General features: G+C 44.4%; 10 protein-coding genes across 10 annotated transcripts; 6 read left to right on the top strand and 4 right to left on the bottom strand.

Annotated features, from left to right (window-relative positions):
* The first annotated feature begins 61 nt into the window (after positions 1–61).
* V2V93DRAFT_373872 (armadillo-type protein) lies at positions 62–2479 on the top strand. The gene is made up of 5 exons (XM_066911098.1): positions 62–164; positions 240–372; positions 448–553; positions 616–767; positions 825–2479. The coding sequence occupies exons 2-5, from the start codon at positions 310–312 to the stop codon at positions 2298–2300; spliced, it is 1797 nt and encodes a 598-aa protein (XP_066764313.1). The 5' UTR covers positions 62–164; positions 240–309; the 3' UTR covers positions 2301–2479.
* V2V93DRAFT_65905 (amidase signature domain-containing protein) lies at positions 2466–4773 on the top strand. Its single transcript, XM_066912754.1, has 7 exons — positions 2466–2925; positions 2987–3112; positions 3175–3252; positions 3310–3463; positions 3519–3575; positions 3627–3718; positions 3786–4773. The coding sequence occupies exons 1-7, from the start codon at positions 2656–2658 to the stop codon at positions 4638–4640; spliced, it is 1632 nt and encodes a 543-aa protein (XP_066764312.1). The 5' UTR covers positions 2466–2655; the 3' UTR covers positions 4641–4773.
* V2V93DRAFT_373867 (phosphoribosyltransferase-like protein) lies at positions 4720–6524 on the bottom strand. The gene is made up of 5 exons (XM_066911097.1): positions 6306–6524; positions 6170–6237; positions 5713–6117; positions 5596–5660; positions 4720–5544 (listed from the first exon to the last, which is right to left on the bottom strand). The coding sequence occupies exons 1-5, from the start codon at positions 6413–6415 to the stop codon at positions 4960–4962; spliced, it is 1233 nt and encodes a 410-aa protein (XP_066764311.1). The 5' UTR covers positions 6416–6524; the 3' UTR covers positions 4720–4959.
* A 217-nt stretch (positions 6525–6741) lies between these two features.
* Positions 6742–8449, bottom strand: V2V93DRAFT_327244 (uncharacterized protein; the record flags this gene model as incomplete). Its single annotated transcript, XM_066907553.1, has 3 exons — positions 6742–7989; positions 8052–8236; positions 8293–8449. The coding sequence occupies 3 exons, from the start codon at positions 8447–8449 to the stop codon at positions 6742–6744; spliced, it is 1590 nt and encodes a 529-aa protein (XP_066764310.1).
* A 1466-nt stretch (positions 8450–9915) lies between these two features.
* On the bottom strand, positions 9916–10861 carry V2V93DRAFT_373862 (mitochondrial ATP synthase epsilon chain-domain-containing protein). The gene is made up of 3 exons (XM_066911096.1): positions 10712–10861; positions 10344–10468; positions 9916–10279 (listed from the first exon to the last, which is right to left on the bottom strand). The coding sequence occupies exons 1-3, from the start codon at positions 10840–10842 to the stop codon at positions 10245–10247; spliced, it is 291 nt and encodes a 96-aa protein (XP_066764309.1). The 5' UTR covers positions 10843–10861; the 3' UTR covers positions 9916–10244.
* Positions 10862–10920: 59 nt separating this feature from the next.
* On the top strand, positions 10921–13081 carry V2V93DRAFT_373860 (P-loop containing nucleoside triphosphate hydrolase protein). Its single transcript, XM_066911095.1, has 3 exons — positions 10921–11207; positions 11263–12600; positions 12684–13081. The coding sequence occupies exons 1-3, from the start codon at positions 11130–11132 to the stop codon at positions 12993–12995; spliced, it is 1728 nt and encodes a 575-aa protein (XP_066764308.1). The 5' UTR covers positions 10921–11129; the 3' UTR covers positions 12996–13081.
* Positions 13082–13110: 29 nt separating this feature from the next.
* V2V93DRAFT_65358 (dual specificity phosphatase) lies at positions 13111–14088 on the top strand. Its single transcript, XM_066912753.1, has one exon. It carries the CDS (start codon positions 13159–13161, stop codon positions 13933–13935), a length of 777 nt encoding a protein of 258 aa, XP_066764307.1. The 5' UTR covers positions 13111–13158; the 3' UTR covers positions 13936–14088.
* On the bottom strand, positions 14045–15897 carry V2V93DRAFT_338361 (uncharacterized protein). The gene is made up of 2 exons (XM_066907762.1): positions 15531–15897; positions 14045–15479 (listed from the first exon to the last, which is right to left on the bottom strand). The coding sequence occupies exons 1-2, from the start codon at positions 15684–15686 to the stop codon at positions 14241–14243; spliced, it is 1395 nt and encodes a 464-aa protein (XP_066764306.1). The 5' UTR covers positions 15687–15897; the 3' UTR covers positions 14045–14240.
* Positions 15898–16383: 486 nt separating this feature from the next.
* V2V93DRAFT_381939 (Sec39 domain-containing protein) lies at positions 16384–18814 on the top strand (the record flags this gene model as incomplete). Its single annotated transcript, XM_066912130.1, has 3 exons — positions 16384–17794; positions 17849–18005; positions 18055–18814. 3 exons carry the CDS (start codon positions 16384–16386, stop codon positions 18812–18814), a joined length of 2328 nt encoding a protein of 775 aa, XP_066764305.1.
* A 462-nt stretch (positions 18815–19276) lies between these two features.
* On the top strand, positions 19277–21347 carry V2V93DRAFT_373851 (uncharacterized protein). The gene is made up of 6 exons (XM_066911094.1): positions 19277–19392; positions 19452–19501; positions 19573–19777; positions 19848–20154; positions 20218–20817; positions 20890–21347. Exons 2-6 carry the CDS (start codon positions 19480–19482, stop codon positions 21139–21141), a joined length of 1386 nt encoding a protein of 461 aa, XP_066764304.1. The 5' UTR covers positions 19277–19392; positions 19452–19479; the 3' UTR covers positions 21142–21347.
* The last annotated feature ends 485 nt before the right edge of the window (positions 21348–21832 follow it).

Below are 21832 nucleotides of genomic sequence, written 5' to 3'. Positions count from 1 at the left end.
GTGCAAGCAAAATTGGACAGCATCATTCTCGATTGTAACGCGCACTGGAAGTAGAAGAGATCAACAGTTTACCTGCTACTGTTTTCCTCATTAGCTCGCATACCTCGTATCTGCATATTCGCTTTCAACCAGCTCTTTACAATTAGATCTTTTTAATAAGCTCGGTATGTTTTCTTGTCGACGATCGACTATCACTCTTTGTTTACCCATATCTAACATGGGGGGGTGTGACGTGCTAGGAGGCCAAGATACGCAAACAGCCAATTTTTCACGATCAAGCATCGCCTGATATTTGGAGATACAAATAATATGGAGCCTAGCATAGCAGCAGAAGAACTTTATCCAATTGCAGTTCTTATCGATGAGCTGAAGGTATTTTCACCGCTATAATTTTATGGAAGGAGGTGCGGTTATAGCCATGTGATTCTAACACAAAGAAAACTATAGCACGAAGATGTCACGCTTCGCCTGAATGCTATCCGCCGACTATCTACGATCGCTTTAGCTCTCGGTTCAGAGCGTACGCGAACGGAATTGATTCCGTTTCTTGAAGGTACAACTTTGTTCTCTTTATGTGGCCGTTTCAGAGTATCAGCTAACGCGATCGCTTTTCAGATTCTCTTGACGACGAGGATGAAGTTTTGACAGTCCTTGCTGAAGAATTGGGAAAATTCGTGCCATACGTCGGCGGCAGCGAGTATGCAAATGTGCTCTTAATTCCCCTGGAAACGTTTGCCGGCGTTGAAGAGCCATTCGTTCGCGAAAAGGTATGCTAGATCAATTTACTCGATCGGAAAACTCTAACATTTTGTGAAATTTCATAGGCCGTTGAATCTCTAGATAAGGTGTGCGTGGAAATGTCAAGGGAGCAAGTTGAAGAGCATTTCATGCCTTTGATCAAGCGCCTTACTTCTGCCGAGTGGTTCACTAATAAGGTATCTGTGACGGCATTGTTTCCGACAGTTTACGAGAAAGTCAGCGATGAGAGCAAAGCATCGTTGAGACAATTATACAGCCAGCTTGTTTACGATGATGCTCCTATGGTCCGTCGCGCTGCCGCCACGCATCTTACACTACTGATCCCTCACATCGAGCGGGAACTTATTGTCTCTGAAATCGTTCCATGGTTCATGTTTTTAGCGCAAGACGATCAGGATTCGGTCCGGTTATTGACTATCGACATCTTGATTGCAATTGCGGAATCTCTGGGTGCGGAGCGCGCGCGGGAACAGCTATTTGATCAACTCAAAAAGTTGTTTGCGGACAAGAGCTGGCGCGTTCGATACATGGTGGCTGATCGCTTTGAAGCTCTGGCCGTTGCAGTATCAGCAGGAGATGAGGTTGTTCTGAAAGAAGGATTTGTGCCGGCTATGGTCAAATTACTTAAAGACAGCGAGGCTGAAGTACGGACGGTTATCGCGAAGCAGGTTCCTGGATTCTGCCAATTAGTCGATGCTGAGACAGTCATTCAAGAGATTATGCCGGGCATTGAAGAACTTGTTGACGATCAATCGCAACATGTTCGCGCCGCGCTTGCTACTAAGATAAGCGGACTAGCACCGATTCTTGGCAAAGAGGACACAATCAAATATTTGCTGCCTATGTTCCTGCAGATGCTTAAAGATGAGTTTCCGGAAGTAAGACTGAACATCATTTGCAAGCTAGAGCAGGTCAATAAAGTAATTGGAATTGACTTGCTTTCGCAAAGTCTTCTACCTGCCATCACGCAGCTTGCGCAGGACAAACAGTGGCGTGTACGGCTGGCTATTATTGAATATATCCCTTTGTTGGCATCTCAGTTAGGTGTAGAGTTTTTCGATACCCAACTGCGAGATCTTTATATGGCCTGGCTGCGCGACAGTGTATATTCCATTCGAGAAGCCGCCTCGGAAAATCTGCGAAATTTAACAAAGGTTTTCGGTGTTGAATGGGCTCAGTCTACGATTATGCCAAAAGTCATAGAGGCCGGTGAGAATCCCAACTACCTGTACCGTATGACCAGTATTGCGGCAGCGACTACGCTTGCTGGAGAGGTGACTGTGGATGTGATCAAAAACAGCATCGTGCCCTTTTTAGATGGGATGGTAGGCGACCCTATTCCGAACATCAGATTCACTGTCGCGCGGTCGTATGAAAGCGTATCTCTACTTGCGCGAGCAAAGGCGGCAGCTGAGGAAGAACGGTCGGCAGCGGAGTCGATGATTTCTGACATTATTCTACCCAGTTTGGAGAAGCTGAAGACTGACGAAGATGTGGACGTGCGGTTCTATGCAGACAAAAGCCTCAAGGCAATCGGCTAGATAGGATATACATTTGTGACCGATAGTCTATATATATTATATGCAAATATAAATGTTATATGCTACAACTTCGCAGCGACGACATTTAAGATTGAGCCGTAGATAAAGAAATATAAATACGCTGTTGAATGCGTCCGAGCTTATTTTGGGTTACGATTGACTTTTAATCTAGGAGCCCTATTCCTTAAAAAGAGTTGTTATCAGGCGGATATCGTTTCTATTCGTGGGGCGCGAATCCGACGTCAAACACCGACCATCATATGCGCTCTTTGGCGTGATTGTAAAGTCGCAATCAACCCGTCCTTCCAACCATTCTCTCTAGGATCTCTTTATTTTTACAAGTGTATCATCAGCAATGCCTGCCCAATGGGAATTAACCGCGGCTGAGAAACGCGCCAAACTGGCTGCGTCGATTCCAAAAGAATATCTTATCCCCGAATCAGAGCTTCCGCCCTCATCTCGCCTAGATGTATCTCAGGTTCCCAAAGAGCTTCTTTCTAAGGAGATTATTGAGATTACCGAGAAAACTGCGACAGATCTCGTAGCTGCGATCGCCAAGGGTGAATATACCTCCGTTGAGGTGACCACTGCCTTTATAAAGCGTTCTGTTTTGGCCCATCAGCTTGTGCGTACTCTTGTCTAATTGCCAGTCAAATAATACAATTGCTTACGTTTTCTAATAATAGCTGAATATCTTTACCGAGTTCTTCCCTGAGATGGCTCTTAAGCGTGCCGCAGAGCTTGATGAGTACTACAAGTCTTCTGGCGGAAAGACTGTCGGCCCTCTTCATGGTCTCCCCATGTCTCTCAAAGTGCGGATTTTAGCCAATTCAGATTATTAAATTGAGTTTCTGACTAATTGTGCTACTTTTAGGATCAATTTCGCGTTAAGGGAATAGAGGCGTGCATGGGATACGTCTCTTGGATTGGCAAGCCCGATGAGGAAAACTCGGTAAGCATTGGCTATTTTCAAACTATACAATTACATATTTGGCTTACCTAGAATTAGACTATTGTCGATCTCTTGTTGGCTGCTGGTGCTGTTTTCTATGTGAAGACTAATATTCCTACCAGTCTGATGGCCGCCGAAACTCGTAACTGCGTTTTTGGTCAAACAGTTAACGCCTACAACAGAACTCTTGCTCCTGGTGGTAGTTCTGGAGGTAAAAAAATTAATTTCCCTTTTATTTTTTTGATATGATCTAACAAACCTCCTAGGTGAGGGTGCTATTCTCTCGATGAAGGGTGCTCCTCTTGGTATCGGCACAGATATTGGTGCGTATTAGAACCTCTAACTTGGAGCATCTAACCTAACATCTACTATAGGTGGATCTATCCGTATTCCGTCTTCCTTCAGTGGTGTTTATGGTCTTCGCCCTTCTCATGGTCGTTTCCCATATCTGAAGGTTGCCAACAGTGTAAGTTATCTTTTAGAATTGCCTGAATTATGTTCAGAATATGTTCAGACTGACTCTTGCCTTCAAGCTGGAATACAGCGAGACCGTTGTCTCAGTTGACGGCCCTTTGGCAGTTTCTTTATCAGATCTGTCTCTGTTTTCTAAGGCCTTGCTTGGACAGGAGCCCTGGAAGCATGACCCCCGTGTGATAAACCTGCCATTTAAGGAATACGAGCTGCCTAAACGCCCCCTTGTTTTCGCTATTGAGCCTACTGATGGCGTTGTCACCCCCCACCCTCCCGTGTTGCGCGCGATCAAGATGGTTGCTGATGCGTTGACCAAGGCTGGGCATGAAGTTTTTGAGTTCAAGTCGTACAAGCCCGCTGTTGGCACTGAAATTTTAGTTCGTGCGTGGACCGCCGATGGTGGTGAAAATATACAGGGAGATTTGGATGCCTCGGGTGAGCCTGGTATCCCAGATATTGACCCGTTTGTCAAAGGCTTCAAGCCCTTGACGATGAAAGAGCTGCACGTGTTTAACAAGGATAAGCTAGAGTTCAATACTGAATCTTTGGAGTATATGAACGCCGCTCGGTCCCCAAGTGGTAAGAAGATTGATGCTTGGATCCGCCCCGTTGGTGTTTCCGCCTCTGTTCCTGCTGGCCATCTTAAACTGAGATATCTTGGCTACACCGGTCTGCTTAACGTTCTTGACTATACTTGCGTCGTGGTTCCAGTCACCAAGTGTGACCCTACAATTGATGTGGCTGCACCTGCGCCTGGAACAGGTTCTGATGCTGCATTGGAGAAGCTCCTGTGGGAAGACTATGTTCCCGAGGATTTCAAGAATGGCTCCGTTGGAGTGCAGATCATTGGCGGTCGTCTTGAAGAGGAGCGGATGCTTGCTGTTGCTGGTGTCGTTGAGGAATCTCTCCAGGCGTGAAATACTAGCTCTTATGACTAATGCTATACGAACTTCGGCAAATAATATATGGACGTACGTTATAGTGATTGCGATCGAGTTTTTTTTGTAAAAGAAATATATAGTAGATTAAGATTATAATAGGCCATTTCGATGGTCCAGAGCTACAATCGGTGCTGAACGAATTGTGTAGCGTCTCACAACTTTAGTACTAGATCATGGTACCTACGGTTATACCTCAATATTGATATAGACAACCGATACTAATTATAAATGATTAAGGAAAGCTACATTGCAAACGCCTCTGAATTTACTTCGTATGACATGGGACACCAACCACTCATAGTGTACGTACGTCAAATAACATTGATACTGACTCGCCATTGTGAATTCGTCTGATTGCTTCACCGAAAATTTTGCTAACGTCCAGAATTTCAAGCTTGTCTCCAAGCATCATTTTGTTGTCAGTCTGAGGAGCAGAATTGGTGGTAATGACCTTGTCTAGTGCTGAGGCTTGTATGCGCTGGATCGCATCACCGGAGAAGATACCATGAGTAATGATTGCAAAGACGTGAGTAGCACCACGGTCTTTTAAAAGTTTCGCAGCTCTCGTGATGGTGTTAGAGGTGTCGACGAGATCATCAATTAGGAGTGCTACTCTATTCGTTACATTGCCTACTAGCATCATCGCTGCAGAATGGCCCTTATCTGAAGCCCGAACAGGTCGACGTTCCTTGTGGATTAATGCAAAATCCATTTCGAGAGCGTCGGCAATAGCAGTTGCTCTCTTGGCACCACCTGCGTCTGGGGATACTATCACCGCTTCCTGATAATTTGGAATAGAAGCAGTGATATAATGCTGTAGAATTGGACGGCCGTATAGATTGTCGACCGGAATATCAAAGAAGCCTTGAAATTGGGGATCCTATAGGGAATAAGTATCTGGGTTGATAGACATTCGATTGGAAGTGCTTACATGTAGATCCATGGTAATTATATGGTCAGCACCAGCACATGTAAGAAGATCAGCAACAAGAGTTCCTAAAATTCATTGAGCAATCCAGAATCTCAATCTATCATAACAGACACGCACCTGACTGAGCCACCCATTCTTTGTATCCGGTATTAATCTCTGCAGTGTTTCCTCGAGGCAGCCAAGTAGACTCTTTCCCCCGTAGTTTCCTGTCAAATTCACGCTCAAGAGCAAGAGAGCTCTTTTGAGGTGTGAGAAACGGAAACTCTGTACCATTTGAGTGAGAGCCAAGTGAGCTATGAGAGCGGGGAGAAGGCGGTACACTCTCAAATGTATAGCTATGATCGCTTCTTGGGGTTGCTATATTTTTAGCCAAAGGAGCGCCGTGCTTGTTGTATGGCACGTCTGGTTGTCTGCTGTACGGAAACAAGGGCATCACTGCTGTAACTCGCCTAGCTGATGCAGTCTTACAAGCCGCAATAGTAATAAGCAATTCCATAAAATTGTCGTTCACATGTCCACATCCTATTCAATGTTAAATTCGAATATAGCAGGGCCGCACAGCTGAGAAATTTACCTGACTGGATCACGTATACATCCTTCTCACGAACTGAGTCTCTTATCGACACGGAAGTCTCGCCGTTACTAATATCATGAAGTAATTAGCTCCCAAAACGCTCCAAAAATATAAGCACTCATAAAGCAAATCGCACCTGAATTTCCCCGTTTCAAGGCCACCTCTTTGAACTCCAAGAAAATTGCAAATTTTCTCGACGAGCTCAGGATGTGAAGAGCCGCCAAAGATCACCAAATTTCGTACCATATTCAGGTTGAAAAAAAACCTCAAGCTCAGCTATCTGTCTACACTCTCTAATCAAATGCTGAGAATAGAAAGTAGAGGCTGAAGAATAGTATGATATGGATAAACCAAGGCTTGTAGGCGTTCATTGATAAATAGCATCTGCGGCACTGGTCATTGTGTGATCAGATCACATAAATTATAGTATATGTGACTGAAATAGCACACCCCGGATATGATTCACGAATAGGCGACTTGACTTTTGAAGTCAAGCTATATCGGTAAATACATACTCAATTACAGTATACACGATATTTAAATGTCGCTTATAAAAAATTACAAATAATATCTTATCTCGTATCAGAAATAGAAGCAGCAGAAAGATCGGCCTTCTGTGCGTTCCATATCCGCTTAATTTCCTCTTCATAGGCCTTCTGCTGCAATGCAACATTGTAGCTATGTCCACCAAGTTTCGATTTATCAATCGGTTGGTCTGCTACACTTCCAGCAGCAGCTTTGAATCCACCTTTCATAGACGTACGTATGAAACTGAAGCCAAGGCCATGTCCAGTTGGATCACCTTCGCCGTAAAGCTCGAGCATTGCTTTGCCCTGCGTAGCATTAATGAAATTCTTGCTAGTAATCCATGGCGCAAGTTTTTCCTCTATACTCATTCCTTCATGCTGCTCGTCGTCTTCTTTACCACCACCATATCCCTCATCTTCTAGAAACTGCTGACTAACTTGCATTGTTTCTAAAAGAGTGATCTCTTCTGGATTCACCATAGCTCTAATACCGTCCTCATTAGGAAGTGTATCAGTCGGCTTGATCTTCCAGAAACCCTGATCTTCTCCCGCACGCTGGTATTCCATAAACTCCTTTAGCCTCTGTCGATTTTGCATGTCATTCTGATCGGGAAAATGCTGTGAAATGCCTTTAACGAGAATTCGCTCATTTTCCGACTTGTGCAGCACTCGGTAGACTATCATCTTCAGACGATTTTTGCTGGCAGTTGTAACTCTACGCGAGCGCGGGCTCGGAACTTCAGTCACCGGGAATGTTTGACCTACTGTAAATAAATTGGGAATATTGCGCAAGAAATATTTCTGCCCCGGACTGCCGCCTCCAGTTCCTCGAACCATCAGGAAATCGGTCTCATATGGCTCATGCTTATATAAGGGCGCACGTATAAGTCTGTTGTAAAGTGTAGGTACAATCTCGCCTGGTTCGACAAAGCCAAAATTCCAGAATGGACTGCGATCTTGCGAATTGAGAATGTAGACTTCTCCGAGACTCAATTTCGGTCTAGTCTCATCCTCATCGCTCCTTTTCCGATAATAATTCAAAATTTTACTACCCATGCCATAATTTGACATAATTACTGGATTTTCCTCGCAATATTCAAGTAGCACAATATTAGACCCATCACAGAGAGAAAGGTCGTTCGAAGAGGCCAGTATCTCGTGGACATCTTTGCCCTTATCTTTCTTCTTCTTGCGATGGCGCATTTTCGAAAAATGAATAACTGTGTTGGGACGTACAACAAGATTCGGTCTATGAAATGATCGCGCTTGTGATTTTGATAATTTAACTTTGTACTATAAATTACGAATAAGTTAGTACCTGATTATCAGTTAAGCATTACAATATTGGTGCATACATATGGTGATTGTAATCGCAACGCAGCCATGGCATGGTCAATTGATAAATTACCCACCGTAGCACGCACTCGGGATTGGAGATTCTCTTTGAGCAAGTCATAAGCTTGGTCATTGGAAATGTTATATCGCTTCTGAAACATTTCCTCGCGCATAGCGACTGATTTGGCTTTCTTCCGCGAATAATCTAGAGTCTAAATCAGCAAACGCGAATCATTGGAGTGTCAACAAATTCCAGCTTACCTCTCCGCTGCACATCCACAAGTAATTGGGTATCATTCAAGTCCAATACAACTCTCTTTGCCAATTCGTCAAGATTTCCTTCTAGAATAGCATCATCGTCAACACCATCAACGTATTCGTCCTCATCTACCCAGTAAAGATCATCGTCAACTATCATTGAATCTCCTGTCTTGATTCGTTTACTGTTCAATGTGGCAGAGCCTTCAAAAGGAAAATCGCTCTCTGCACTAAAGTCAGAGTCATTGTCCCATACAATCTTGCGCTCCCAGTCATAGCACGAAAAAATTAGTTCTTCTTCCGCTTTAGTTAGTTTGCGATCGAAAGAAGACTGGGATTTATTTCTTGCGCTACGTTTTCTATCGCCTTTATCGTCGTCTCTGATTCGTATTATTCCAGGGCGATCGATTAGAGATCCACGAATTCGTATATGTGAACCAAATAGTTTTTGTTGGTCTTTGTCAGCATCCAAAGTTGTTCGCGTTGGTATACACTCTTTGATAGCTGAAGGCTTTGGTAAGGTCAATTTAACAGCTTCGGCGGCGAATAAGGAGGACATGCGAAGTGGTTTAGACTCTTCCATGCGCACCATATCCGCAAAAAGCATCTGATCAGCGTCAGCCGTCGCTTCTTCATCGGTCAAAATTGGATATTCTATTGGTGATGCTGGTGGAGGCGGGGTGTGCGGTTTTGGAGACATAGGAGGCTGTGCTATTGTCTGCTGACTCTGGTATTGTGATGCGTATGGTTGCATAGGAGGTTGACCAGAGGATCCGTACTGGTGCATTGGTTGCTGTGAAACAGTTGTAGCAGGGGAATCGGAAGTAAGCAATAAATCTGTATCCATCTCATCTCCTACCGGTTCTCTTTTAACAGTATCGTTATCATCCAAATCTCCCAAATCTTGCATCCAATCGTCTTCGTCATTAGCTTTTTGATTCCCATTTGGCGACGATAATGGTCGATTGTCTTCGTCTTCCTCTTCAGCTAGTGAATCTTCACTTTCATAATCGACCGCGTCGGCAGCATGCACAGTGCCTGCAATATCAGGCAGCTCTCCCAAAGCAAGACCGTCCATCGCCGCCTCTTCAGCGACATCATCGCCGCCAACATCTTCAACATCTAGGTCGGCCTCTGCACGATCATTTTCTTGTCCAGTTAAAGCGGCCGTAATATCGGAAGCGTCTACATCTTGCGACTGGAATAGTGCTTCAAGATTTTCCTCGTCTGGAGCGGCTCCAGCGGACTGTCCCGCCGAGACGGGAGGGGTCTGCGAAGACATGCAGGGTAGACAAAGTGTGAACGCTGTTCTACCCCGACTTGCGGGTCTGTATCCTTTCTAGTAGCTATTTCAGGTATTGAGGCAAATGAAAGGGCACTTGACGAGTTTGACTGAAGAGTCAAGTCATCGGGATGCGATGATGTGGAAGATTGAATGTGAGTGAGTGCAAGCTGATAATTCTAAGAACTGAGGCGTTTGTACTCCATTGTTGCTGCAGTTCAAACAAAATCACTTGCAATATGGTGTACAACCGGCATCCAACATATTCTAAGCAGGTCAATACATTCTACAGAAATTCACTAGTTTCTAATAAATTCTACATTCTGTAGTCGTCGCATTTGCTAGTTAATAGTCTGTTTTTGAAAATCATTACTCCGCATATATTAGCATGCTGGGATTGTCGGCTATAGATTATTCAATGGGGTATCGAGCGCACATAGATGAAAGGAAAAAGGATAGAAGGTTAATATGCATAGCATTAGCGTTGATTTGAGTATTGCATCTCGCTGGGGGGTGGGGTGCGTGAGTTTAGATGTCGACGAAGTTGATTCCAGAATTTCTACCCTAATTTCGTGCATTTCTTTATACTGTAATCAAGACGTATTCTCTAAGAACAATATTTTAAATTAAACAATCAAGTTAAACAATGGAAATAAAATGCTGGAACAGCAGTTTACTCTCTCTTGGTGGTGTCCTTGAACTCGCCCTCTATATGTATTATTTAGTCACAGCTTCCATGAAAACTCTCGATTCAAAAGATGTTAAAACGTACGCTTTCCGTCGACCCACTTGGCAGCACGGATCTCGACAATTTCACGCTTCTCGGCTTGAATACGCTGGGAATCCTTTAATGCCCGTCGAGTAGCACGCGCGGCAATCGCGGCGTATCGGTTGTAACTGCAGCAAGAAAAAAAATGACCAGTCAGCATATTTCCTGATTCGATTATTTCCTGATAGCCTCAATATAAGAATCGTGGGTTCTTTTGGATTGTTTCGAGGGAACTGCTTGCGAAGCTGTAGAAAGTCGTTCGCGCCTCTAATTGGTCAGAACCAGCGTTTTCAACAGCAGTATCCGATCAAACAGCAACCACGACACTATCCAACAATTCAATGATATTCAATTATCCGAAGGCTACTCACGTTAAACCAGCGTCTTTCCAGAATGACATTGTAATAGCTATATATGGACAGAGAGAGATAGGATGCAAGTTCGAGACGAAGAAAAGGGAAGGCAGACTCGGAACGACAACTTTGGCTGGATAAAAGTTCATTTGAGGTTTAGGTTACGGGTTGTCTCTCTGGCATTTTGTGATTTGTGAGTTTATGGTGATTTTGTGATATCTGGGAGGCAGGTGCTTGGGAGTTGAAGATTTTGTTGCGGCTGCTAAAAGAATTATTTGCTTCTTTGTAAAGGCTCACAAAATGTCTTCCAGAGAATGGGATGATCTGTCTCCCAAACTGACATCATGGGTGTAGGTTTTTATACTAGAACATACTGGAAAAAAATCGTGGGAAAAGCGCTAACTTGTCACGATCCAGTTCCGATTCACTATTGTCGATGGGATATTCCCAAATGACGCCTGTTCAAGCATCTGTGATTCCCTTGTTCTGCGGTAACAAAGATGTAATTGTTGAGGTATCCTTTTCTAGTTTATAGAGTGCTATATATATGGAATCTAAGTATAGTCTAGGCAGTCACAGGATCAGGAAAGACGATAGCATTCGCAATCCCAATAATCGAGCGATTATTGAAGAGTGACCCAATCTCGCGAGAGCATGTCGGAGCCATTGTCATCGCACCAACTCGCGAGCTGGCTACGCAAATTCACTATGTGATTTCATCAGTTCTGAAATTTCAAGCACAAGCAGAAGATGACGAGCACTACAACAACCAGTCTCGTGTTCTTCGATCTCAACTACTAATTGGCGGTTCTGCTAATGTCCATGCAGATTTGGAACAATTCTCAGAAGTTACCCCGGACATTATTATTGGCACCCCTGGGAGACTTTTGGAGTTTTTAAAATCATCAAAAGTACATACCTCGGCTCTCGAAATATTAGTTTTGGACGAAGCAGACCGGCTCCTTGAACTAGGATTTGGTAAGACACTAGATGGCATTTTACGCCTTCTTCCAAAGCAGCGAAGAACCGGTCTTTTTTCTGCCACCGTTTCAGATGCTGTTCATGAGTTGGCACGTGCTGGTTTACGAAACCCGGTAAAAGTTCTGGTCAAGACTGGAAATGGCAGCAGCGAACAAAAAGTACCGACGACTCTGAAAGTTTCTTACTCTGTCCTCCCACCGCAGTCGAAACTGCCGGCGCTGGTACATTATCTTAACAACTTGCAATACAAAAAGACGATAGTCTATTTTTCTACTTGTGCATCTGTGGTGTACTTTTACTCTGCGTTGTCTCACTTGAAATCGAAGCTTCTTATTGATGATTTAACCCTCTTCTCACTTCATGGGAAGCTGCCTCAAGGACCAAGAACTAAAACTTTAAACAATTTTATATCGAGTTCTTGTCAGTCCGTACTTTTAACGACTGATGTCGCAGCTCGTGGACTTGATATCCCGGAGGTAGATATTGTCATTCAGTTTGACGCGCCGTACGAGGCGAATATGTTCCTACACCGAGCTGGACGCGCAGCTCGAGCTGGGAGATACGGAGAATGCTGCTTGTTACTTTCAGAGGGTCGCGAAGAGGATTATGTGCAGCTATTGCGAGTAAAGAAGGTCAAAATTGAAGAAGCCCCGATGCTGCCGTTAAAAGATGAGAGCACACGATTATACAAATTACTACGAGGATGGATGCTAGAAGACCGAGAACGGCATGACCAGGCAATCAGAGCATACGTCAGCTATGTCAGATTTTATACAAAGCACACCATGACGTCTATTTTCCGAATGAGCGAATTCGATTTCGTGGGGAATGCGCGCGCGTACGGACTTCTGCGACTCCCGAGTATGCCGGAATTAAAAACTGCGCGCGACATTCCCGATGGAGGATGGTTGGAGGCAGGGTTTGATGTAAGTTTTTTTTTTTTACTTCAAACACTACTATATGTGTGTTTCAAAATTCAAGACTAGCTTTACTGACTAGAGCTTTTCAGATGGATTCATATGGCTATAGAAACAGCACAAGAGAGAGCCGGCGGAGAGAGGAAATAAATGCAAAGAAACTGAGAAAGGTTTCTGTAGAGAAACAGCAGAAATCGGCATTACCAAACACGCCATGGTCAGCTAAAGTGGAGCGTCGCGAAAAGAAGGAAGAGCGGCAGGTAAAGAAGCAAAAGCTGTCGGGGGTCAAGGGGCGGCCAAGCGCGGATAGCTCAGATGAGGAGGATCTGGTGGAGGACTGGAAGGCTATTGTAACTGAGAGGAAGGCGAGCAAGGCGCGTCCGGTGCAGAAGTTTGAGCTGTAGAATGCTTATGATCAGTTATATAAGATATAGGAGTTAGGCCAATTCATACACTAAGACTAGTTGGAGTAGCTGCGTCACGTGCCAGGCACCATACTACGGCTGTTGCAGACTTCGCCGGAGCGGCTCTGTCTCAACAGCCCAGCTCAGCTCAGCACCAAAAGGCATGCCGCCGCTGCCCTCTCCCCCGCGGCGCCTGCCTCTCGCGGTCGATCTCGCAGATCCGCCGCCTTCTCGCCGTCGTCCACCTCGTCTCGTTCTTCGCGTGTCGCCCTCGCTCGGCGCACCGCTCTCTGCCCGTCTCCCAGCGCCGGCCTCGCCTGCGGCCATCGTCTCACCCGTATCCGCAAACGCAGCCACTTCTGCGCCTCCGCTCCCGGACTCTGAGGCGAGAAATGCTTATCCAGACGGTCCCGTCGAAGTTTATGGCGGTTGCATCTTTCTCTTCTCTGAACCCTCCCGCGCGGTTGCGTCGCAATACGACGTAGTCATTAATGTCGCCAGGGAAGTCTTGAACCCTTTCGCTCCTTTTGCGCCTGCTGCAACTCCCTCATCATCGGCGGCGCCTTCAGCTACAGTTGCTTTTTCAAGCACATCCTCATCCACCCTGCCAGAATACATTTTCATTCCCTGGGAGCACACCTCGAAGCTCACACCGGACCTCCCATACCTTACTTCCGTTATGGCACTCCGCGCCGCTGAGGGCAAGCGCATACTCGTTCACTGCCAGTGCGGTGTTTCGAGGTCTGCTTCTCTTGTGGTTGCTTTTGTTATGAAAGAGAGGTCTTGGGATCTGAATCAGGCGTATGCCTTTGTCAAGCGGAAGGCACCAGCTATAAGTCCAAACATGGGTCTGATATTTCAACTGATGGAGTGGGGACGCATACTAAATAACCAGCCTGTGCGCGAGATTGACGACAGTGATTCAGAGTCGCTTAACTAAGTGAACTTTTGATTTTGGCACTCTTCAAGTCTCCATTTTTTTGTATTACTTGGGAATCTGTTTAAGCAACCGGCGCGTGTTTTCTACAATTTTTTTTCCTTTGTATCTCCTCATTTATACTTTATTTCACTATTGTATCATTGTTTATATTTTAATTATCCCCTTGTTTTTATTTTTAAGTTTGATTTGGGTCTTCTTTGGTTTTTCTTTATACAACCTCATTTGTATGCTGTTCATATGTACGATCATACGAATTCGAGAAAAATGTTAATCTACACTATACAACTAGAGACGCATTATTAAAATCATTCCGCTCTACTCTTTCGATAACTGACAGGAGAAGAGCTGTCACTACTCCCGTAAGTTTGTCCGGTTCGTGAGCCCAATAACGACCGTTGTCGTGACTGGCTGCCGTAATCAAGATCATCAGACATTTGCTGTCTGGCTATACCCGGAGACGTCTTGCTTGTTCGCGATCTAGCTATTAATGACCTTCGATGACTACCACCAAGGCTGCTCGTACTACTAAAGACCGAATTATCGTCATCATCACCATAATCATATGACGAAGCGCGGCTAGCCATACGAGACGCCGGGCGCAATTCCGGCGGTAGCTGACTCGTTTCAAGAGACTGCTGCATACGGGTAGCTGCCCGTTGAGGAAGCCGTGCCGCTAAAGTTCGCATATCCAAGCCCTCGGACCGATTTGATATACTCGAGCCGCTACGCATATCGGACGAATGTTGTGATGGTGGTGGAGTAGATGACCCCGATACGACGATAAACAACTCTGCTAGCGATCTATACAAAGCGTCCATTTTGGTTTTAACACTTCTATCGGATTTGGACACACGATATGATAATGCTTCAACCGCACTAGCGGTGACTTCTAATGCGGATTGTAAGTCATCTGGTATCGCATCGCCGGCTTGTTGCAGCATTGTTCGTAGATATCCGTTGCTTGCTCTCGAGACTGAAGTCATAGAATTACTTCGTGGTAATGAGAGCATCTGACTCAGATTAAGCTCCAGCTTTTGTACCCGATTTTGCAAATCTTCAAGTGCTGTCCACAAATGTGCTGATTCGACGGATGTTTCTGGAGTCACTGTCTCTGCAGAAAATGTCCTACGATTCGCTTGAGGGACCTTTTGGCTTTCCATTATTACCGTCAGATCTTCTTCTTCCTCCTCTTCTCCATTTTCAGATATTTCATCTCTATTCCTGCTTGGCAAGCGCTTCGTTTTATCTGTATTTCGAGCAATATGATTCTGATACAGTTTCTGTTGCTGATGCTTTTGGTGATGACGTAAATTCAATAAATCATCGCTATCGTCCGCATCGTTTGATAGCTCATGAGAAGTTGTTAGATCAAATGACTGTGAAACACTTCGCCTGAGATAAGAGAAACTTGGGATTTGACGAGAAGCTGGTACAACCGATTGAGCGGACGTTGATAAAGATGATTTAGTTATGCTGGACGTCGTCGGTTCACGCAGATACTGACTTCGTGATCTATGAAGAGAAGAGGAAGACAAAGTGGCAACCTATACCATGTTAGTATTACGCAATAACGAAAACAGAGTTGATATGTGTACCTCTCCCAGTCGCGGTCTATGGGACAAGCTACTTGAGCTGCGTAAATGAGTTGTTTGACTTTGTCCTCTAGTCACCCTGGCATCCCCAAGAGCTTTGATGAAGTCTGCAGGTGACGAAGGAGGAAGATCTTCGCCCTCAGAAAAACTTGTTGCCATATTTCGACGATTGCAGTCTATAACCTTACGGGTCTGTTTATGATCCAAGTAGAGGACAATGAGGCCCCGTATGTCACAATTAACAATACCAGCAGCACTCAATTGCCGAAATTAATAGCAGCACAGCACTTCTATATATTGAGCAAACTGATTCAACACGCAGTCTGACGCGTCGGTATTGATCAGGGGCGTCTGTTCGAGTTGGCGCAGGTCATTGTAGTAAACAGAACGGCGCTGTCTGCGTCAGAGTTTAAAGATGTCCCACGTCTTTCAACGCGCTCGGCGCGTTCAATTGTCTGCCATTGCAAAAATGCTCATGGAACTGCATAGGCTGTTCGCATTCAAATTATCTCGTAGTTTGATTTTTGATATTACTTTATTTGAGAGGTTAGACTACGGAGGTATGATTACTACTGCCAGAGGCTGATTGACTTGAACAAATCACTACAATCTGACGAGTTACGTAGCGCTTTATTGATCAGTTATTATCGGAAGCTAAGGTAAGTAGATAAGATAAGTAGATATAACTAGCCGTCAAATCTATATTATAATTGCATAGTCGAGAATTTTTGTCTAGATCTCTAGCGACTGTGAATTTAGCAGTAGCAAACAATGTGTCTTTTCCTACCGCCGCACGCAGCGACTCTAAAACCCAGCTGTCCCACCATCAGCTCAAGCCAGAAGAGCTACTGCAGTAATGGTCGATCCACCAGGCGGTGCGCGGCCAAAATTACTAGCCACCTACCTTGCCTCATTATCAGACACTGATAAACTGCGACAGCTATTCAAGTCAGAGTACTGGTCGACTACCTGCTCCTCAGCGGATGCGCTTGAAATCTTACTTAAATTCCTGCCGGAGGCAGCTGATCCGGCATCTTATTTCGATTTAGTATCTGATATTGCCAATAATACTTTGGATGAAGATGATGATCCGGATACAAACAATGATAGTATGGAGCAATTTCAATTTGACGAATTAATGCCTAGTGGACTACGGCAGCTCGACGACAAGATCGCGGAGCGTGTCCTGAGTAATTTATACGAGTCTCTCGCACCTTCGCCTTTTACTGCTAAGATTGAGTTTTACAAGGATAATCCGGAGCTGACACTTTCTTCCTGGGTTTTTGCTCGTGTTTATTTGGCTGATTACTCGCTTGGTGTGCTGACGCTCGCGGATGATCTCGTTTCGCTGAGCTCGGTGCCAGCTCCTGTCAAGCAATGGCGACAAGGAGTTCTGAATCCATTGAAAAAATATTTGTCATATTATCCTCAGAATTATGGCACCAATAAGCCTTTCAATCTGCACGACTTTACAGCTGTCGATCCAACGCGAGTGATCGAATACTTCTTGAGTCATACCTCAGCAAAATCTATATCTAGAGATGTTACGTCGATTGTTACCCCTTACATAGATTACATTTCAGAGGCTAGTGGTACGCAGAAACTCCATCCCTGGCGAAAGTTCTTTGAATGGATGGTGACAAAGGCGGCTGCTAAAGGCTCGAATTTGAGTGCAAGCGGCTTTGGCGTTATCGTGGAGCTTGTCAAATCATGGAGTGGTCCTGATTTTGATGGCGCTATGCAATTTGAGTATATCAGCGCGGTCATTGCATCTTGTTATCAATGCCAAGAGGCCTCAAGCGAGTATTTTGAAGCTATGCATGCAATGCAGAAACGAGCAGCTGTGTTGCTATCAAACACTGGAAAGGTCGTCATCGACGATAAGGACATCACACACAAAATGCAGGACTATTCCAGTTTTGACAATGCAGTCAAGTTTCCTGGCAGTCCATTATTCCAAGCGTCGGACTCTAATCTGCATATTCTTGACGCTCTTATAACATCTGCTTCGATGATATCGGTTTATGTTCCAACTGATTTACAAGCAATGGCGCGTCTTCGGTTTTTTTCTTCTCATGAAGCCGAATATCAATTTTTGCTTAAGGTTGTAAGGGGATCTTCTAAAGAATACGCGTATCGCGATGATAGCAACTGGCGAGCTCTGCGAAGTGGAGCTCGATGGTTGAAGAACAAAAGTATGGTGCTCTCGAAGTTGTCAGATACCGACATCGAGAATATCTTTTTAGGAGCGCTGTTAGATTTTGGGAGTAAGTATGATGAAAGAGCAGTCGACTAGCAATGAGGCTGATTTCACCTAATAGGAATTGCGCTTGTTAGCGAAATATATGTTGATCCGATACATGCTCCGCTCAATATTGCTGATATAGAAAAGCATGTACTGAAAGCATTCGAAGAGCACTACGATAATGCTTCGAATTGCAACGCAACTCGAGGCAGTCTGAAAACAGCAGCTCAAGTGTATGTTTACTTGTAATTTTTTAAATCGGCATACTAACTACTCTTGTAGCCTTCACCTGATTTATCCAAATATGACGACCTCTGCCAATCTTGAGAAAGCTGATATGCTACTGAAAGCCACTCATGAGCTTTCCAAGTACTCACTTACGCTTATTCACGGGACACCGCTGATGCCAATTCAAATCCGGGCCAATGGAGATCCGGAACAGATTATTTCTCTGCTGCTTCAATCGAATGACAAGGCGTACTTACAGATTGAAGAGATGATATCCATTACAAAAAGGCTAATTTACGGACTCACATTAGAATTTTACAACGTATTAGCACCGCCTTCAAAGCACAGCGATACAAGTATGAGTGATACGAGTCTATCTAATTCAATGGAATCAATAGTAGTTGCCGAAAATAGCAGTATGGTTGATTACCGAGTAGTGCGGACATGCATTTACTCGGCTTTAGCTGCGGATGATTTTAGTACGGCGCATAATTATTGTATGAATCGGCTGTGGTCGCATGCATCCGAGATTTCTCGTTTCGATCCTGATTTAGTCTGGCAGGTGTTTTTTGCCGCCGGTAGATATGTTTCTCCAAATGTGTCACTTGTGATGCCGTCACCCGGACAACTGAAAAGGGGACTTTCTCCAATGATGGCTCTACAAGTACAGAGTCGAATTAAAACGCTGCGGTTACAGATGGACTTGTTAGCAAGGGCTATGGACATTTGCCCAGAACGAGATATGTTTGAAATTCTCAACATTTGGCAGGATTTCGAAGTGCAAATAGCACAGTATCTTGATTGCTTGCACTAGGTAAGCTACGTTTTGTTTGCTGGACGGTTAATTATAATTTATGTATTTATAGCTGCGGGGAGCAGAGTGTAGAGAACAAGCTTGATCTTCTCTTGCTGTACGTCTGATGGAAAGGGAAGGCACACTCTTTATATTTTGCATATTCTCGAATTGTTTTATGTAAAATGTTATCTGATAACTTATATGATATGGCACCTACCCCCACGCCTCTCTGGCCCGTAATACATACTCAACATACTTGTCTAGTATCGATGCCTTTTCACATTTCAGGCACAAACATCATTAATTCAATCGCCACAACCTATACTTTCTACAAATAAGTTTTTTGCCCATTGCAAAGAGTCGAGAGTTTCAAACTGAAAAAAGTTCCAGCCTTCGTTTCAGGGGCGCGGACGAGAATTTAAGGTTGGCCAGTTGCGTCACTGGTTTTTATTGCTCGGCCGCCTTCGAGCCGGCGAGCGCAGGTTTTGAGCTATCTGTTTAAAGTATACGTGATCCCACGCCTTTTTCAAAGCCTGTGACTTACATTGATACTAAACTTCGATTAGTATCTCGAATTACTGCCAGCAAATTTTCTTGTGAGTGCAATTATTATAGGATACGCTGCCTGGCCTTACTGACCTGGCATGTTTACTAGTCGCTTTCTTGATATATACGAACCAAACATGACTGAACCCATCGCCTGTCGTATGCCTCTTCGTGGAAAATTCACATTTTAGAGTACAAGATAGGCAATGCTAATTATCCTAACAATCTAGCCGTCGCTCCGTACACTAACGACGATGAAAACTCTTTTGCGTACACTTCTGCTAGGTCTCGGTGGCTTACTATCTTGACGGGTGTAATTAGTGATGTCAAAGAGACGGCGGCTACCTCAGACGTGGAGAAAACAGCTGAGGCGGAGGGAATCATTGAAAAACTCGAGATTTTAAGAAAAGAGCTTGCCGATTTAGCCGCGTTAGTGTATGTGTTTCTCACAATTTCTGTGAATCTCGTTAGCGGTTATACAAGAGTACTAAATGGTGATCTATAGTCCCCTTGCAGAAGACGGTGGACCAGATATTGCGCTCTACAACTCCGAGCTCAAGCGCCAGACGAAATCTGTTCCTATGACCTATGGCAATGGTCCGTGGTTATACACTGAATGCTATTTATACCGAAAGATATACAGCTACTTCTTGGCTTCCAAGTATTGGAAGGGCTATGATATATATGCTCGTCAGAAGCTTGACGCGTTTAAGCAATCTGAGCTTGCCGTCGTTGAGTTGGCTGTTAGATACAAGAACTTATCTACGCAGTTGCACGGTGATATTTCAAAGGAAAATCTTGGGGTTCTTTTCGTAAGTCGTGCCAGCTATGACGGTATTAATCATTACCGATTTTGATACTAACAAATGATTTAGCGCGAATTCATTGATATCTCACTATGGGGAAATGCGACTGACCTATCTCTCCTGACCAGTCTGTCTTTAGATCAGCTTCAAAGTCTTCAGGGCGAAGCTGCGCGTCGCGAGAGCGAGAAGAACATCTTAGTCAACAACGTCGACAAAGCCTGGGCCGCAGTATCCGATACTACAAAGTACGGCCGCGTCGACATTGTTCTCGATAATGCTGGCTTTGAATTTTACACCGATATGATTTTTGCGTTGTTTTTGCTTGATTCGGGTCTTGCTGAGAATATTGTATTTCATCCAAAGTCTATTCCTTGGTTCGTTTCCGATGTCATGCCTGTTGATCTCGGCGTCTTAGTAAATGCTCTCGGCGAATCGTCGTTCTTCACAAAGGGTCGCGAGGAACTTGACTATCTCTGCCAGCAGATTTTACAGTACTCTGGCGATGGCAAAATCATCATGCGCGAGTCGCCGTTCTGGACTACCTCTCTGCCCTTTTGGGAGATCCGTGATGGTGGACTAGGAGGCGGCCATGAAGTGTGGGAAGACCTTAGAGCTAGCAAGTTGATAATCTTCAAGGGCGACTTGAATCATCGCAAGCTTGTGTACGATGTAAGAAATCACCTTTCCTTATATAATCTTGTAAATAAGAATAATATTTATGCTAATTTATTTTGTCTCTAGTCTATGTGGCCGAGAACTACACCTTGGGAGACTGCAATTGGTCCACTTGCCACTTCCGGTCTAACAGTTTTCAGTCTTCGAACCTGTAAAGCTGACGTTATTGTTGGACTTCCGGAAGGCAAAGAAAAAGAGCTGGAGGAGGCGTGGATTGCTTCTGGTAAGGGGACAAAGGATACCGGCCGGCCGGGTATCGGATGGGCATGGAGCGGTAAGTGGGCAGTCATGCCGTTTACTGATGGTGGTAAAAAGTAAAATAAAGGGAGAATGCCTTGAAAGGAGATAAGAAAGAGCAATTAAGTTTTATAGACCAATATATTTGTATATTTTGTGTGCACTATTTTATTAATACATACACACTAGCACCTTTTTTGATTTTGATATTGAAATGCGCCATGTTGTCATGAAAATCTAAAATACGAGACGCTGACATGGAAGCTACAAAATTGTCTCGAGCTCAGCCAGCAGCTCAGCTGTCCTCTAGCAAAGTACGCAGCTCAAAACATGATTTATAAACACTGATTTAAGCCTGGGACGAAACGGGGCCGCTACTGCCTTGGATATCTATGGCTGCGGATTATCTTTTGATGCTATTTGCAAAAAGGTCACTTTTGTATTCTTCACCTTTGCCAATATATACACGACAGCAATTAGTCAATTATACAGTATTGATTTAATCCAGCGATCAAATAAATGTATATATAAAAACGCGGCAACAATTTCCGGTTATACATGCCAACACTACTGCCGTATAGAATAGCAATAGTCTCTATCTATGTAAGCCTCAGAAACTCCCCTTAGTATCCGTCACTACAACTCCCACAAGAGTCGTCCTAATCTAATAGGCTCCGAATAAGGATGACTTGTTTACTATACATAATTTCAAGGACATTCATCACAGGCAAATCTCAATGTAGGGCCGAGAAAAGAGGGGCCGCGCACGCAG

This window comes from Kockiozyma suomiensis, assembly GCF_038497685.1.
Source record: "Kockiozyma suomiensis strain NRRL Y-17356 unplaced genomic scaffold V2V93scaffold_12, whole genome shotgun sequence".
In the NCBI taxonomy this organism is placed as follows: Eukaryota; Fungi; Ascomycota; class Lipomycetes; order Lipomycetales; family Lipomycetaceae; genus Kockiozyma; species Kockiozyma suomiensis.
The sequence above is the reverse complement of the archived record's forward strand: the minus strand, read 5'-3'. Positions and strand labels throughout refer to the sequence as shown.